Source organism: Podarcis tiliguerta (assembly GCF_965153285.1).
Source record: "Podarcis tiliguerta genome assembly, chromosome: 12".
In the NCBI taxonomy this organism is placed as follows: Eukaryota; Metazoa; Chordata; class Lepidosauria; order Squamata; family Lacertidae; genus Podarcis; species Podarcis tiliguerta.
This window is the reverse complement of record NC_139545.1, coordinates 5,986,435-6,000,177: the sequence shown is the minus strand read 5'-3', so window position 1 is coordinate 6,000,177 and position 13,743 is coordinate 5,986,435. Positions and strand designations below refer to the sequence as shown.

The following is a 13,743-nucleotide window of genomic DNA, read 5'->3' as shown; positions in this document are numbered from 1 at the left end:
GGATATTAGAAAAAGAGGGTTCAATGCAGCGCAAACATCTAGTTCTCCAAACATGGACTCAGTGCCACCTTGCATGCCCTAGTTCGGCACTTTAGCACTAAACCAAAAGCACAGGAAGAAAACCTTGGAAAGGCAGATACCATGCAAAGTGGGAGAACTTGATGCCAACTTAGGTATGGCCAGGCCTGCTATCATCCCAAGAGACCAAGATGCAGTGCTAGAAGCAGAGTCAGAATCCAACCCACTTCTTTCCAATGGACGTAAATCCACCCCACACTTATAAGCCGCCTTATACATCTCCCACTTGCACTTCCATGTTCTCAAATCTTCAAGAGTACACTGTTGGCAGGAAAATCTATGATTCATGATTGATCTATTATAGATCAGTGTTCCACCCAGCAATTTCACCCACCTTTCCGAGAGCAGTCAGCAAGCAGAAATCGATGGTATGTCGGTATCTCAGAATCCGGAGGATGCCATCCAGGTAGACCTGATCTTTACTGAAGCAACCTAAAATAATTAGATTTATCAGTTGCGAGCCCAATTTTAGGAAAAAGCAAAAGATTTAGCAATGCACAAATGACAATTATCCTTGTATATTTACACAACAACACGCACATACATACATATATCGGGAACAACTCAGCAGGCTTTCATTCTGACAAAGCACACACAAGCTTGTAAGACTGCAATCCTAAACATATTAAGTCTCATTGAACTTGGTGGGAATTACTTCTGAGTAAATATGCTTATTTAGGTGGGATGCGGGTAGCGCTGTGGGTAAAAGCCTCAGCGCCTAGGGCTTGCCGATCGAAAGGTCGGTGGTTCGAATCCCCGCGGCGGGGTGCACTCCCGTCGTTCGGTCCCAGCGCCTGCCAACCTAGCAGTTCGAAAGCACTCCCGGGTGCAAGTAGATAAATAGGGACCGCTTACTAGCGGGAAGGTAAACGGCGTTCCGTGTGCGGCTCTGGCTCGCCAGAGCAGCGATGTCACGCTGGCCACGTGACCCGGAAGTGTCTCCGGACAGCGCTGGCCCCCGGCCTCTTTGAGTGAGATGGGCACACAACCCATCTCACTCAAGACTGTCAAGACTGGCCCGTACGGGCAGGGGTACCTTTACCTTTACCTTTAAATATGCTTAAGTTAGCATATGAGATTAATAGATCAACCCATGCCTCAGCTAAGTAAAATGTTTAAGACAGAGTTTTCCGAACTGTGTGTCGCGACACGTGAAGTGTGTCGGCTTCAGTGTGTTGGTGTGTCACACAAAGGGTCCCCACCCTCCTCCCAGGGCTAGAAAGGGAGCGAGCAGCCTGCTGGTTTGCTAGTAAAACTGAATTATTGTGTCGCGAAATGATGCGTGTCTAAAAAGTGTGTCACCAGCATGAGAAATTTGGAAAGCTCCGGTTTAAGATATAACCCACCTTAATTCTACGGAAGGAAATAAGGGGAGCATGCCAGACCTAAAATTTGCTGCTGCTCCTAGTATAAACATTTAAGATCACTAGCTATGACATGATGCAGGTATACACCTGGGCAGAAGTCTAATCCTCTTTATTTCATCATAAATGGTTCAAAGAGTGAGCCACCTCCTTCGGTGACCCATGAGGCAGCAATTTGTACATGACTATTACGGTGGCCTTGAAGCTCAAACATCTCGACAGAATCATCTTCATACTAAGCAAAGCTTTATTTTGAATATTTTGGTTTTTTGTTTTCAATTTAAAGTTTTTTATTTATACAACAAGAAAAACAAACAAACAAAAAACACAAATACCAAATTATACACAAATTACAAAAATAACCATAGCCACATAATATTCTTAGCAAACAATAAAACATCTATTGGTCTTAACTCTAAAGACCCAACCTCCCGTCTATTCCATACTTCAAATTCATATTACTTATTGCCAATACACATTTTTTTTTATAATTAAACTTATTCTCATTAAATCTAATTTCTTATATCTACCTTACAACTATTACTGAAGTTCCTCGAATGCTGCAACAGAATTTAAACTACTGTATTTATTTTTCAGATATTCTTTAAAAACCTCCCATTTAGAAACAAATTCCTGTTTTGATTTATTCTTTATTTTTTCTGATAAACCATCTAATTCAGCATATTCTGTTCAGCTTTTGGATCCAATCTTGAATAGAGGGGATTTCATTACTCTTCCATTTTGCTGCGATCAAAACTCTTGCTGCCGCCGTGGCATATAAAAAGATACCCTTCCTCTTTTGTGGAATATCCAAATCTGTTATTCCCAGGAGGTAAGCCTCTGGTTTTTTATTGAAAGAGATCTTTAGCATTTTTTGCAGTTCTGCATGTATACTCTCCCAGAAAACCTGTATTTTCCTACATATCCACCACATATGGAAGAATGTTCCTGAGTCTCCGCATCTCCAACAATTACTTGATACATTTTTATACATTTTTGAAAGCTTCCATGGTGTTAAGATACCATCGATGTTGCATTTTTTGAAAGTTCTCTCTAATCGTGTAACAATTTGTGAATTTCCAATTGATCTTCCATAAATTTTCCCATTGGGCCATGGTTATTGGGAATGAGATATAGGTACAAAAACGATACAAAATATTCAAAATAATAACTATTTTGAATATTTTGTATCGTTTTTGTACCTATATCTCATTCCCAACAGAGATTCCTTCTATTTTTACCTTTTTATGACTCCCGTTTTTAAAGACTTGTAAGAACAATTTCTGCCCTAGCCTGAACTTTTGCTTCTGGAGCTTTCGGGGAGCCTTTTTAAAGAACCACAGCTTCAAAGAAAACATTCAAACCGAAGGGGAGGAGAAAAAAAGACTTACCTGGAATGGAAGTATCGGTCCAGCCTCTCTTGGCTCGAACACAATAGTCCCATCTAGTGTTGGGGTCTGTGACAAACTTCCCAATGTCCTGAAAGAGCTCTTGGAAGGACATTTGGCTCGCTTGGTAGACCGTGTAATACAGAAGTGCAGCCCTCCACAGGAAGGGATCTTTCCGAAAGAGAACACTGTGGATGCTTGCCAGGCCTTCCTCTGTGGGGTTGATGGGTTTGAGGCCATGTTTTCTTCGCCCATTCCAGGTGCTCCACAGCTGGCTGTTGTTATTAATGCCTCTCAGATAATGAGTTCCTGTAAAGCATACAGACAAGCGCACACTCATGCAGGCATTGCCAGAAGGTTAGCCACAAATATGCAAACTGCTACCGTGGCAAAAAAACAACACCACCCCCAAATACCCAAGCATAACCAAATTTAGCCTCAAGTTCACAACTTCTCAAGACAGTGAGAGATGACAAATGCAAGTTCTTTGGACTGTGGGCAAGCATTCTGCCTCTGGAACTCAAGTTCATTTCAGTAGGAATTGTGCAAGAGCATGGGTAGACAAACTAAGGCCCAGGGGCCGGATCCAGCCCAATCGCCTTCTAAATCCAGCCTGCGGACGTTCCGGGAATCAGCGTGTTTTTACATAAGCAGAATGTGTCCTTTTATTTAAAATGCATCTCTGGGTTATTTGCGGGGCCTGCCTGGTGTTTTTACACGAGTAGAATGTGCGCTTTCATTTAAAATGCATCTCTGGGTTATTTGTGGGGCATAGGAATTCGTTCATTCCCCCCCCCCCAAAAAAAAAAATATAGTCCAGCCCCCCACAAGGTCTGAGGGACAGTGGATTGGCCCCCTGCTGAAGAAGTTTGCTGACCCCTGTGCTAGAGTTTCATTTGGTGGCTTGCACCCATTGCTTGGTGGGTTGCACCCATTGATGTATGGAAGTGAGAGCTGGACCATAAAGAAGGCTGATCGCCGAAGAATTGACGCTTTTGAATTATGGTGCTGGAGGAGACTCTTGAGAGTCCCATGGACTGCAAGAAGATCAAACGCATCCATTCTTAAGGAAATCAGCCCTGAGTGCTCACTGGAAGGGCAGATCGTGAAGCTGAGGCTCCAGTACTTTGGCCACCTCATGAGAAGAGAAGACTCCCTGGAAAAGACCCTGATGTTGGGAAAGATGGAGGGCACAAGGAGAAGGGGACGACAGAGGACGAGATGGTTAGACAGTGTTCTCAAAGCTACAAACATGAATCTGACCAAACTGCGGGTGGCAGTGGAAGACAGGAGTGCCTGGCGTGCTCTGGTCCATGGGGTCACGAAGAGTCGGACACGACTGAACGACTAAACAACAACAACACCCATTGCTTAAGGGCACATCTGCGTTGCCTTGGCAAACAGAGGATTCTAGCCCCACATTTACTGAGGTAATCCAAATATAGCTGCAGGAGAACCCATGTGGCCTTGTGTATATGTGCTTAGGTCTTCCTGTGTCTAATGACTTCCCCTTGCAAATCCCCCAATATTTCTTTTAGGTCACTGACACTTACTTCCCCCCTGGCTGAGGGAAGGGAGGTTAAAAAATTGACAGGGGTGGGCAAAGGGTTAAGCGCTCTCTTCCTGTCCAATCACATCCTCAGTAAATGCTCTGCCGCCCAATGAGCTTTACAGAACAAGAATATCATTAGGAACAAGGAAAGAGACATCATTTAATGCAAAGAACTTTCCTGAAATCTTTTTTTCTCACCACAATGGTAACAGTTGGATGGAGACCAGGTGATTTTTATTTTATTTTTTGCACTATCTTCACCGAGACCCTTAAGAAACTTAATCTGCTGGCTCCTGGTCTAGTCTTGTGATGGACTTATAAAGTCCTTAGTTGGCAAGCTCCTTCTCTGTTGAGCTGACCTCCATGGTTTCCACCATCCCTTGTCCCTCCTCATCTGCAGATGGAACTGCCTCCATGGATGGCAGCCACAGCTTCCAGTTTTCCAAACCAGAAGACCTCCCTCATCCTTTGTCAGGTGACTGGGATCTTAACCACTCAGCCATTCCTTCTTGGTGAAGAAAGGCCTCACCTATCAGCCCCTTCTCAACAGCATCCGGCTTAGCAAGTCGCATAACAAATGCCTAGAGATGGGCATACTTGCATGACTTATCTGCACAATGGCTTCCCTTATTTGTGTACCTATCTCGTGCCTCAGCATTCCTTCCAGCCAATGTTCACGTGCCGTGGCAATATTGATGGTAAGCGTTGGGCGGCCGTTCACTACCGTCATCGAGGCTCGAGAAAGCAAGTCTTCAGAGAGATGGACCACAATCTGAATAAAAAAGAAGAGAATTGAGATATTAAACCTTTAAACAATCAAAGGGTTTGCATTCCTAGCTCCTGCAACACATTTCCAATTCTGTATAGAGTCATTGCCGGGGTTCTTAATTTATGATTTTCAATTTTATACATTTCAATAATTTTACAATCATTTTAACATTTCAAAACTTGTCTCTTTCTGCGGTTCCTTAAATTTATTTTTAATATTTTCTGCATATCCAAATTAACTTAATTTGCTCATTTATTCATCTACTTTAAATATATATTCTTATAAAACTGCAGGTTATTACAATAATCCTGCCAATGTTCTTATCTGTTTACAGTTTGTTTCTAAATATTCAATAAACCTTTTCCATTCTTTTTTAAAAAAATTGTTATCTTGATTTCTTATTTTTCCGGCAAGTTTTGCCATTTCTGCATATTCCATAAGTTTTTGCATCCACACTTCTTTTGCTGGGACTTCTTCTTCTTTCCATTTTTGGACAGGTAACATTCTTGCCACTGTAGTCACATACTTGAATAAATTTCTATACTGTTTGGGTAGGTTCTGTCCTTATAATTCCCAAAAGGAAAGCTTCTGTTTTTTTTACAAACGTTATTTTAAACATCTTTTTCAATTCATAGAATCATAGAATCATAGAGTTGGAAGAGACCACAAGGGCCATCGAGTCCAACCCCCTGCCAAGCAGGAACCACCATCAGAGCACTCCTGACATATGGTTGTCAAGCCTCTGCTTAAAGACCTCCAAAGAAGGAGACTCCACCACACTCCTTGGCAGCAAATTCCACTGTTGAACAGCTCTTACTGTCAGGAAGTTCTTCCTAATGTTTAGGTGGAATCTTCTTTCTTGTAGTTTGGATCCATTGCTCCGTGTCCGTGTTCATTATATATCATTTCCCAGTAAGCTTTAACCTCACTACAAGACCACCACATATATAGAGTCATCGTGAACCAAAAGTTCAAGATGTTGATTCACCCAACACAATGCCAATGGACTACAGCTACAACAGGAAGTGACTGTTGCAAAGGTTCAGTGAAGATTCACTAGTCCAGCACCCAGTCACATCCATGTCTAATACAGACTGCACAATGTAGGCCCCAGACAGAGCATATCCTGTGCTGGACCCATCTGGGGCTGTTTGGGCACCTGGCCCCCAAGCATCCAGCAAGAAATACGGTAACCAAGAATGCAGAAAACACAGTGATAGAGGTGCTATTTCTGTTGGGAACAATGAATACTGGTGAATTCTTACGGGTTATATTTTTTTTCCCCTGCTGGGTTTAGCCAAAGTAAAACAGTATGAATGAAAGCCTAGAAAGCCAATTTAGTTATGGGAAGGGTGAGATTTCTCTCCCTGCTGCCATGGCCTTTGCCGTGGCCTTTGCCATGGTGTCCAGGTGAAATGTGTCGTGACCTGGCCCTAGCGTTGGGCAAAGCGAGGCACATGCCTCTGGTGACAGATGCTGCAGGGCTGCAATGGAAGCTACTCTCCTTTCTTCTAAAAGTTCCCAGATATCTTAACTTGGATAAGTCTGGGGCATGCATGGGAGAGCCCTGACTCTATGGTGTTAGATAGATCAATAAATCAATAGATCGATCAATAGATAAATGCTGTTAAAAGTGATCCAACCTCGCCTAGGCAGCCTTCTTTCATCATGTATTTCCTGACATGGTTCCAGATACGACTTCTGGGCAGGAGGCTGCCTCCGGTGGCTTGCTCAAAATTTTCGTAGCTTCCATATTTTTGCAAAGTCAGTTCCATGATTTTGATGGCCTGCATGAGAGACAAAAACAGAGCAAAAGCTGTTAATCAGGGGCTTAGTGAGCAGGTAGAGCTGGTGACAGAGAGCAGTTCAGACTCTGAGGCTGAAGCAGAGGCGGCGGCTCAAGGGACTGCTGAAGAAGCAAGGGAATTTCCTTCTCCTGCTGTGATAAGCTACCCTCCCCCTCGGTCTCCAATAATGTGCAGAATAATGAGGAGGGCAAAACAAAAACCAGAGGTGTACAGATGCAGTTTGAGACTGCTTGGGATACATCTGGAAGAGGACAACTCAGAGAGAGGAGAAGAGAAGGACCTTCTGCTCCACAGGGGCAAGACCTGCTGGGAAGTGTTGCTGAGTTGTATGCTGTTTCCAAGAGTTAACTTCACTGGCAACGGAGCCCTGTGTCCGACTCCAGCCCTGACAATGGGTATTCCCTAAAACAGATCATCTTGAGGCCCTAGGCAGCTTCATAGAGCTGGGCAGAATCCCAGTGGCCCTTCATGTCATGAGACTCCTGCTCAGCCGGCAGTTGCAGTGCCACCCTTGGCCACCTGCACTGCAGCAGCACCAGAGCTCCCTTGCACTTCCTGTGCTGGACACTGATACACAGGCAATGTGCACAATATCAGAAGTTTGTATAGATATTTCACAACAAATACAAAAACGATAGTCTCCCATTATCCTAAAAACATCTCTGCCCCAAGTAGAGCCACCTGTGCACTCCAGAATGCACATGGAGACTTTGCACATGGAGACTTGGCACAATTCACTTCAAAAGAAGAGGTGAGCCGGCAATTGCAAAAGGACTTAGACAGAATACTGTCCCCTGCCACTGAGGGGAATAGCACTGCCTTTACAGGCAGAGGAACATCAAATACACATCCAAACCTCCCATGCTTACATGCTAAATTTCTGGACATGAGCACAAGTAGATGACACCAAACTGGGAGGGGTGGCTAACACCCCAGAGGACAGGATCACACTTCAAAACGACCTTGACAGATTAGAGAACTGGGCCAAAACAAACAAGATGAATTTTAACAGGGAGAAATGTAAAGTATTGCACTTGGGCAAAAAAAATGAGAGCCACAAATACAAGATGGGTGACACCTGGCTTGAGAGCAGTACATGTGAAAAGGATCTAGGAGTCTTGGTTGACCACAAACTTGACATGAGCCAACAGTGTGACGCGGCAGCTAAAAAAGCCAATGCAATTCTGGGCTGCATCAATAGGAGTATAGCATCTAGATCAAGGGAAGTAATAGTCCCACTGTATTCTGCTCTGGTCAGACCTCACCTGGAGTACTGTGTCCAGTTCTGGGCACCACAGTTCAAGAAGGACACTGACAAACTGGAACGTGTCCAGAGGAGGGCAACCAAAATGGTCAAAGGCCTGGAAACGATGCCTTATGAGGAACGGCTAAGGGAGCTGGGCATGTTTAGCCTGGAGAAGAGGAGGTTAAGGGGTGATATGATAGCCATGTTCAAATATATAAAAGGATGTCACATAGAGGAGGGAGAAAGGTTGTTTTCTGCTGCTCCAAAGACGCGGACACGGAGCAATGGATCCAAACTACAAGAAAGAAGATTCCACCTAAACATTAGGAAGAACTTCCTGACAGTAAGAGCTGTTCGGCAGTGGAATTTGCTGCCAAGGAGTGTGGTGGAGTCTCCTTCTTTGGAGGTCTTTAAGCAGAGGCTTGACAACCATATGTCAGGAGTGCTCTGATGGTGTTTCCTGCTTGGCAGGGGGTTGGACTCGATGGCCCTGGTGGTCTCTTCCAGCTCTATGATTCTATGATTCTACTATTTTGATTTCCATTTCGTGAGTTTCCCATCCCTTTTCAGATTCTGACACGTATGTCTGTGATCTACTAGAGACTTACAGGAAAGTTTGTGCTCTGTTGTGACGCAGGAGGGCAATGTACTTTGCAATGTGTCACCTAAATAATTCAGAGTGATGGTTCTCCAGTTTCCCTAGCAAAGTCCTAGAACTTTGACAGGCATTTGGAACACCCATCGCTCATTACACAGATCCAGTTTCTGTTGGGGAGAAAAATGAATTGCTTCGTTTAAATAGACGGTGCCCTTTAATATTTCATCTTCCAGCACAATCCTTTTCTTCCTTGCATTGTCAAGCAGGGAGACAAGGAGGGCTGATGGAAAAAGGGAAGATATAATCCCCTCACGCCCACAGACCACCTGTTGTTAAAAAAGACCTCTCCTTGCTCTGTTGTAAGCCACACTTAGGTTTAGTTTGGCATAAGCAAAACTCTTAGAGCCAATGTGAATTTGAACCAGTAAACCACTGAGGGAACAGCATCGGGTTATGCAAACATCTGCCGAAACCAATATCTTCAATGGGTGGGCTCTTTTCCTTCTTGCTAAAATACTGAATTGCAGAGCGATCCTACCTATGTTTAATCAAAAGTAAATCCCTTTGGGCTCAATGGGATTTACTTGAAGGGAAATGCATATAGGATTGCAGCCTTAACACACTGGAAGAATTAATCAGCAACCAACTCTGTTTTCAGTCATCTGGAAAATCCCTCTCTGTGGTGAAACTGAGATTTTCATAAGAACTGGGCTTCCTTTATGCAGCATGCAAGAAGTAGAAAGGAAAAGAAATACCATCATCCACTGTATTCTGTTGAAAACAAACAAGGAAGCAGCGAAGCCAATATTCCTAAAGCAAAACTTTTAGGAAAGGTTTGCATGATTTAACTTTGGCTTGCTGAGCACTTAAGCTGACTGAGGAATCCAGGCTATGGAAGACTTGTTGAAGGGGGGATAGGAAAGGAAATTGGTCAGTGGGAACATGTGTTTGCCCCTGCAAAATCAGCTTAGCTGGATCGTTTATTTATTGCTGTCTATCATCCATTTGCCAACTTAACATGGTTTTTTGAATGCAAAGCTAAACCATGGATTAATGTTACTCAGATGAGCCTCAACAGGTCTCCAACAAAGCAGCAGATTCGTGCCCTGCCTCTCCCCCTTCGCCCCATTTAACACCAAGCTGAAAACTGGAAGCAAATTTGGGAGATGTCCTCCTCTCAGCTGCATGGGATGAGAAAGGCACTGTTCATACACGACGTTTCTCTTGGAATTGCTGAGATTTCTCCTCCCAACACTAAACCATGGCTTCCCTTTACATGTGAACCACCCATTCAGTCAATCCTAACTTTTTTCCACATGTGAAGATGAAAACATCCATCGTTTTAACTTGATGTCTGTAGATGATGAGACATCAATATCAGCCTTAACTCTATGCACCTAGAGCCTTTGGTACCGGTGGGCTATGGGAAGCCAGATGTGCACTTAGAATAGGAGTGGGGAGTCTGTGGCCCTGCAGATGTTGTTGGACTCCAACTCCCATCTACCCCACCTGGCATGGCCAATGGTCAGGGATGATGGGAACTGGAGTCCAGCAACATTTCATTTCTTCATTGCATTTACATCCCACCCTTTTATCCTTCAAGGACCTCGTTATTAAGAATTATATAAAAATTGATTGTTAATGGGTTAAGGTGGAAAATTTAAAGTTAAACTGTGTTAGGATAAATTATAGGATAAAAATTGAGAAAGAGGGAAAGGATTTGCTGAACCAGCTAATTTGAACTTGAATACAAAAAAGGGAGGCGTGAGGAAGTCGAGGAAACAAGCAAATGAAAGATAAAGATATGAAATTTGGATATGTTTTTAAATGTTTTTGTTTTTTCTTGTTGTTTGGTTGTACTGTTTTTTCTTTCTATTTTTGATGTATTGTTTGTTAAACTTTTTTACTGTTTTTTCTTTTCTTTTTTACCCTTTTTCTTTCTGTAACCATTAAACACCTAATTAATATTATTATAAAAATATATATATATCCTTCAAGGACCTCGAGGTGGTGTACATGGTTCTCCCCTTCCTCATTTAATTCCCACAATTACCTATTGAGGTTGGTTAGGATGAGGGACCATGACTGGTCCAAGGTGACTCAGTGAGATTCGAACCTTGGTCTCCCAGGTCCCAGTCCCACACGCTTAACCATTCTGGAGGGACACTGGTTCTCCAGCCCTTAGGAGAAGACATCTTGCAAGGTCTTCCTCACCCACCTCAGTGCAGAAGGCAGCTTGAAACCTGTGTCTCTGTGGCGCTATCCCCGCCACTGAAATGAGGAAGCCCACCTTTGCAGGAACAAGGCTCTTGCGTGAAGGCTGCAATCCTAAGCCCAGTTGCTTCTAAGGAGATGTGGATGTCTTTGAGGGGATGCATCACAATGGAAATGAGGGGGAAACAGGGCTTATTTTCTGAAACGTGTGGCTACACAATAACTGATCTGCACAGACCCAACCTTATTTACTAACCAGTCCCTGCCACATTTCAGTCAAAGTCAAGGGCAAAGAAGACTCTGTGCTGCCTAAATCAACAAAATGCATTATGTAAAACTCTCCAAAGTTAATTAAACAACAACAAAATCAATACATGCTAACCCACTAACTGTGACTGCAGGCAGTCAGTCATCAACATACAATTTCCTTCTCTGATTTCTTGCATCATCACATTATTATTATTATTATTATTACTAAAAAAAACTGTTATGAAACTGCCTGTTTTTTTCCTCTTTTTCTCCCCTCTAACCAATAACATGAATAAATAAAATAAGATGAAATATAGGAATCAACCATTGCCCTCTCGGCCTGGGAGGTAAAAGAGGCCAAAACCTGGATTTGCTCCCTTTCCTCGTTTGGGAGGAAAGACAACCGCAGGGGACTGTTTCCTGAAAGCCAACTCAACATTTGAAGAACGAGTCACTTTCTTCTTGCCTTTTGGCTCATGGCATAGAGCAGCTTAGCACTCCAACTCCCCTCAGCTCCAGCCAGCATGGCCAGTGGGTAGGGATGATGGAAACTGGAAGGTGGTAATATTCTTTAGGTGATAAAGGTAAAGGGACCCCTGACCATTAGGTCCAGTCGTGACCGACTCTGGGGTTGCGGCGCTCATCTCGCTTTATTGGCCGAGGGAGCCAGCGTACAGCTTCCGGGTCATGTGGCCGGCATGACTAAGCCGCTTCTTGCGAACCAGAGCAGCGCACGGAAACACCGTTTACCTTCCCGCCGGAGCGGTACCTATTTATCTACTTGCACTTTGTGCTTTCGAACTGCTAGGTGGGCAGGAGCAGGGACCGAGCAACAGGAGCTCACCACGTCGCGGGGATTCGAACCGCCAACCTTCTGATCGGCAAGTCCTAGGCTCTGTGGTTTAACCCACAGCGCCACCCGCGTCCCATCTTTAGTTGGTGGTGGAGGGCAAAAGGCAGAGAGACTTTAAGAGTGCAAAGCAAGTTGCAGGAGACCTAAACCCAAGGGAAAAGCGAAGAAGCACTGGGAGCTGTGCACCATTACCTGCTTGAGAAACGTGCTGGACGCCTGGCTGTGCTTTGCTATCACGCTGGACAACGCAGAGCTTGCATATTCAAACTGCGGGTTGTAGCTGAAGTCCGACTTGAAGAACTTCATCTTCTCCTTCTCCACGTTGGAAGGCTTGATGGCAGTGAGGATACAGAACTTCCGCCCAGCGGCGTCTCCCTCTTTTAAATAGCTCTTGGATCTCTGCAGCGGCTTTGGCTTGGCGAGGCTGGAGAAGGAATGCCTTTTCGCCTTGGTCTTGGGCAAGCCAAAGCTGCTCCCTGTTACGGAAATACTGCGTGCCAACTTGATGCCGCTGGGTATAGGGCTAGTGATGAAGAGGGAGGGCTGCCGGCTGAGGCCGCACCACCCGCTCCTGGGCAAAGGCGGCGGGGCCTTAATCTTCTGGCGCTCGCTGCCCCGCGGAGCATTCGGGGGCTTGGCCGGCTTCCGGTGCCTCTTGTGGTGGGCCAAGGGGTGCTTTTGGAGAAGGTGCTTTTTTTCCTCTTTGCTCTGCAGAAGGACGTTGTAGCTGCTGGTCCCTGTGGTGAATGTGTCCTTGAGGATTCCTGACTGGGACAGGCGCCGAATGCTGCTGCTGTCATTCTTAGGAAAGAAATTGTACTCGTCCGGACTCAAGACTGTCTTTTTTGAGAGCTCTTGCTCTGGCCAGTGAAGCTTTTCTGCAGTAAATTAAGAAGAAAGAAAATCAATCCAATCCAACATGACGTTTTCAAATTCTGTGCAACTAAGAACATGCAGGCATAGAAACACACAAAGGCAACCTTTATATATATAACTTACTGATACAAGCATATCTCCAAGAGCTTGGACTGTGGCACCTCAATGCACAATCATTAAGAATACATTAAATACAAACAAAAGCCTGAATTCACCTGTGGTGAATTGCCAAGGAGTGCCAAGGAGTGTGGTGGAGTCTCCTTCTTTGGAGGTCTTTAAGCAGAGGCTTGACAACCATATGTCAGGAGTGCTCTGATGGTGGTTCCTGCTTGGCAGGGGGTTGGACTCGATGGCCCTTGTGGTCTCTTCCAACTCTATGATTCTTTGAAATAATTTTGGGCACTGCAGTTTGTTAAGGGTTGGCAGGAACTGTACCCCTGCAAGTGGTAAACTATAGTACCAAGAATTATTTGAGGGGGACTTGTGTTCTCCCCCCCCCCCTTGATTGGCTACAAGGATTTTGGGAGATTTTTCTTCTGTTTTTGCTGAACCACAGCATGTTGTGTCACCTTGCCAACAAACTGTGGTTAATCTTAACTATGGTTTGTTTTAAGGGACACGGGTGGCACTGTGGTCCAAACCACTGAGCCTCGGGCTTGCTGATCCGAAGGTCGGTGGTTCGAATCCCTGCGACGGGATGAACTCCCATTGCTCGGTCCCAGCTCCTGCCAACCTATCAGTTAAAAAA

At 44.5% G+C, this 13,743-nt stretch overlaps 2 protein-coding genes across 3 annotated transcripts in view; one reads left to right on the top strand and one right to left on the bottom strand.

Annotated features, from left to right (window-relative positions):
* Positions 1–13,743, top strand: part of ANLN (anillin, actin binding protein) — a 495,425-nt gene that overhangs the window by 429,580 nt on the left and 52,102 nt on the right. The gene's annotated exons all lie outside the window — the stretch shown is intronic.
* MATCAP2 (microtubule associated tyrosine carboxypeptidase 2) overlaps positions 1–13,743 on the bottom strand; it is a 32,907-nt gene that overhangs the window by 3,511 nt on the left and 15,653 nt on the right. For both annotated transcript variants that reach the window (XM_083407086.1, XM_083407087.1), the window contains 5 exons: positions 12,312–12,997; positions 6,795–6,938; positions 5,022–5,154; positions 2,834–3,139; positions 413–510 (listed from right to left, as the gene is read on the bottom strand). In XM_083407086.1, coding sequence (XP_083263212.1) covers positions 413–510; positions 2,834–3,139; positions 5,022–5,154; positions 6,795–6,938; positions 12,312–12,997 — 1,367 coding nt within the window. The remainder of the gene's footprint in view (positions 1–412; positions 511–2,833; positions 3,140–5,021; positions 5,155–6,794; positions 6,939–12,311; positions 12,998–13,743) is intronic.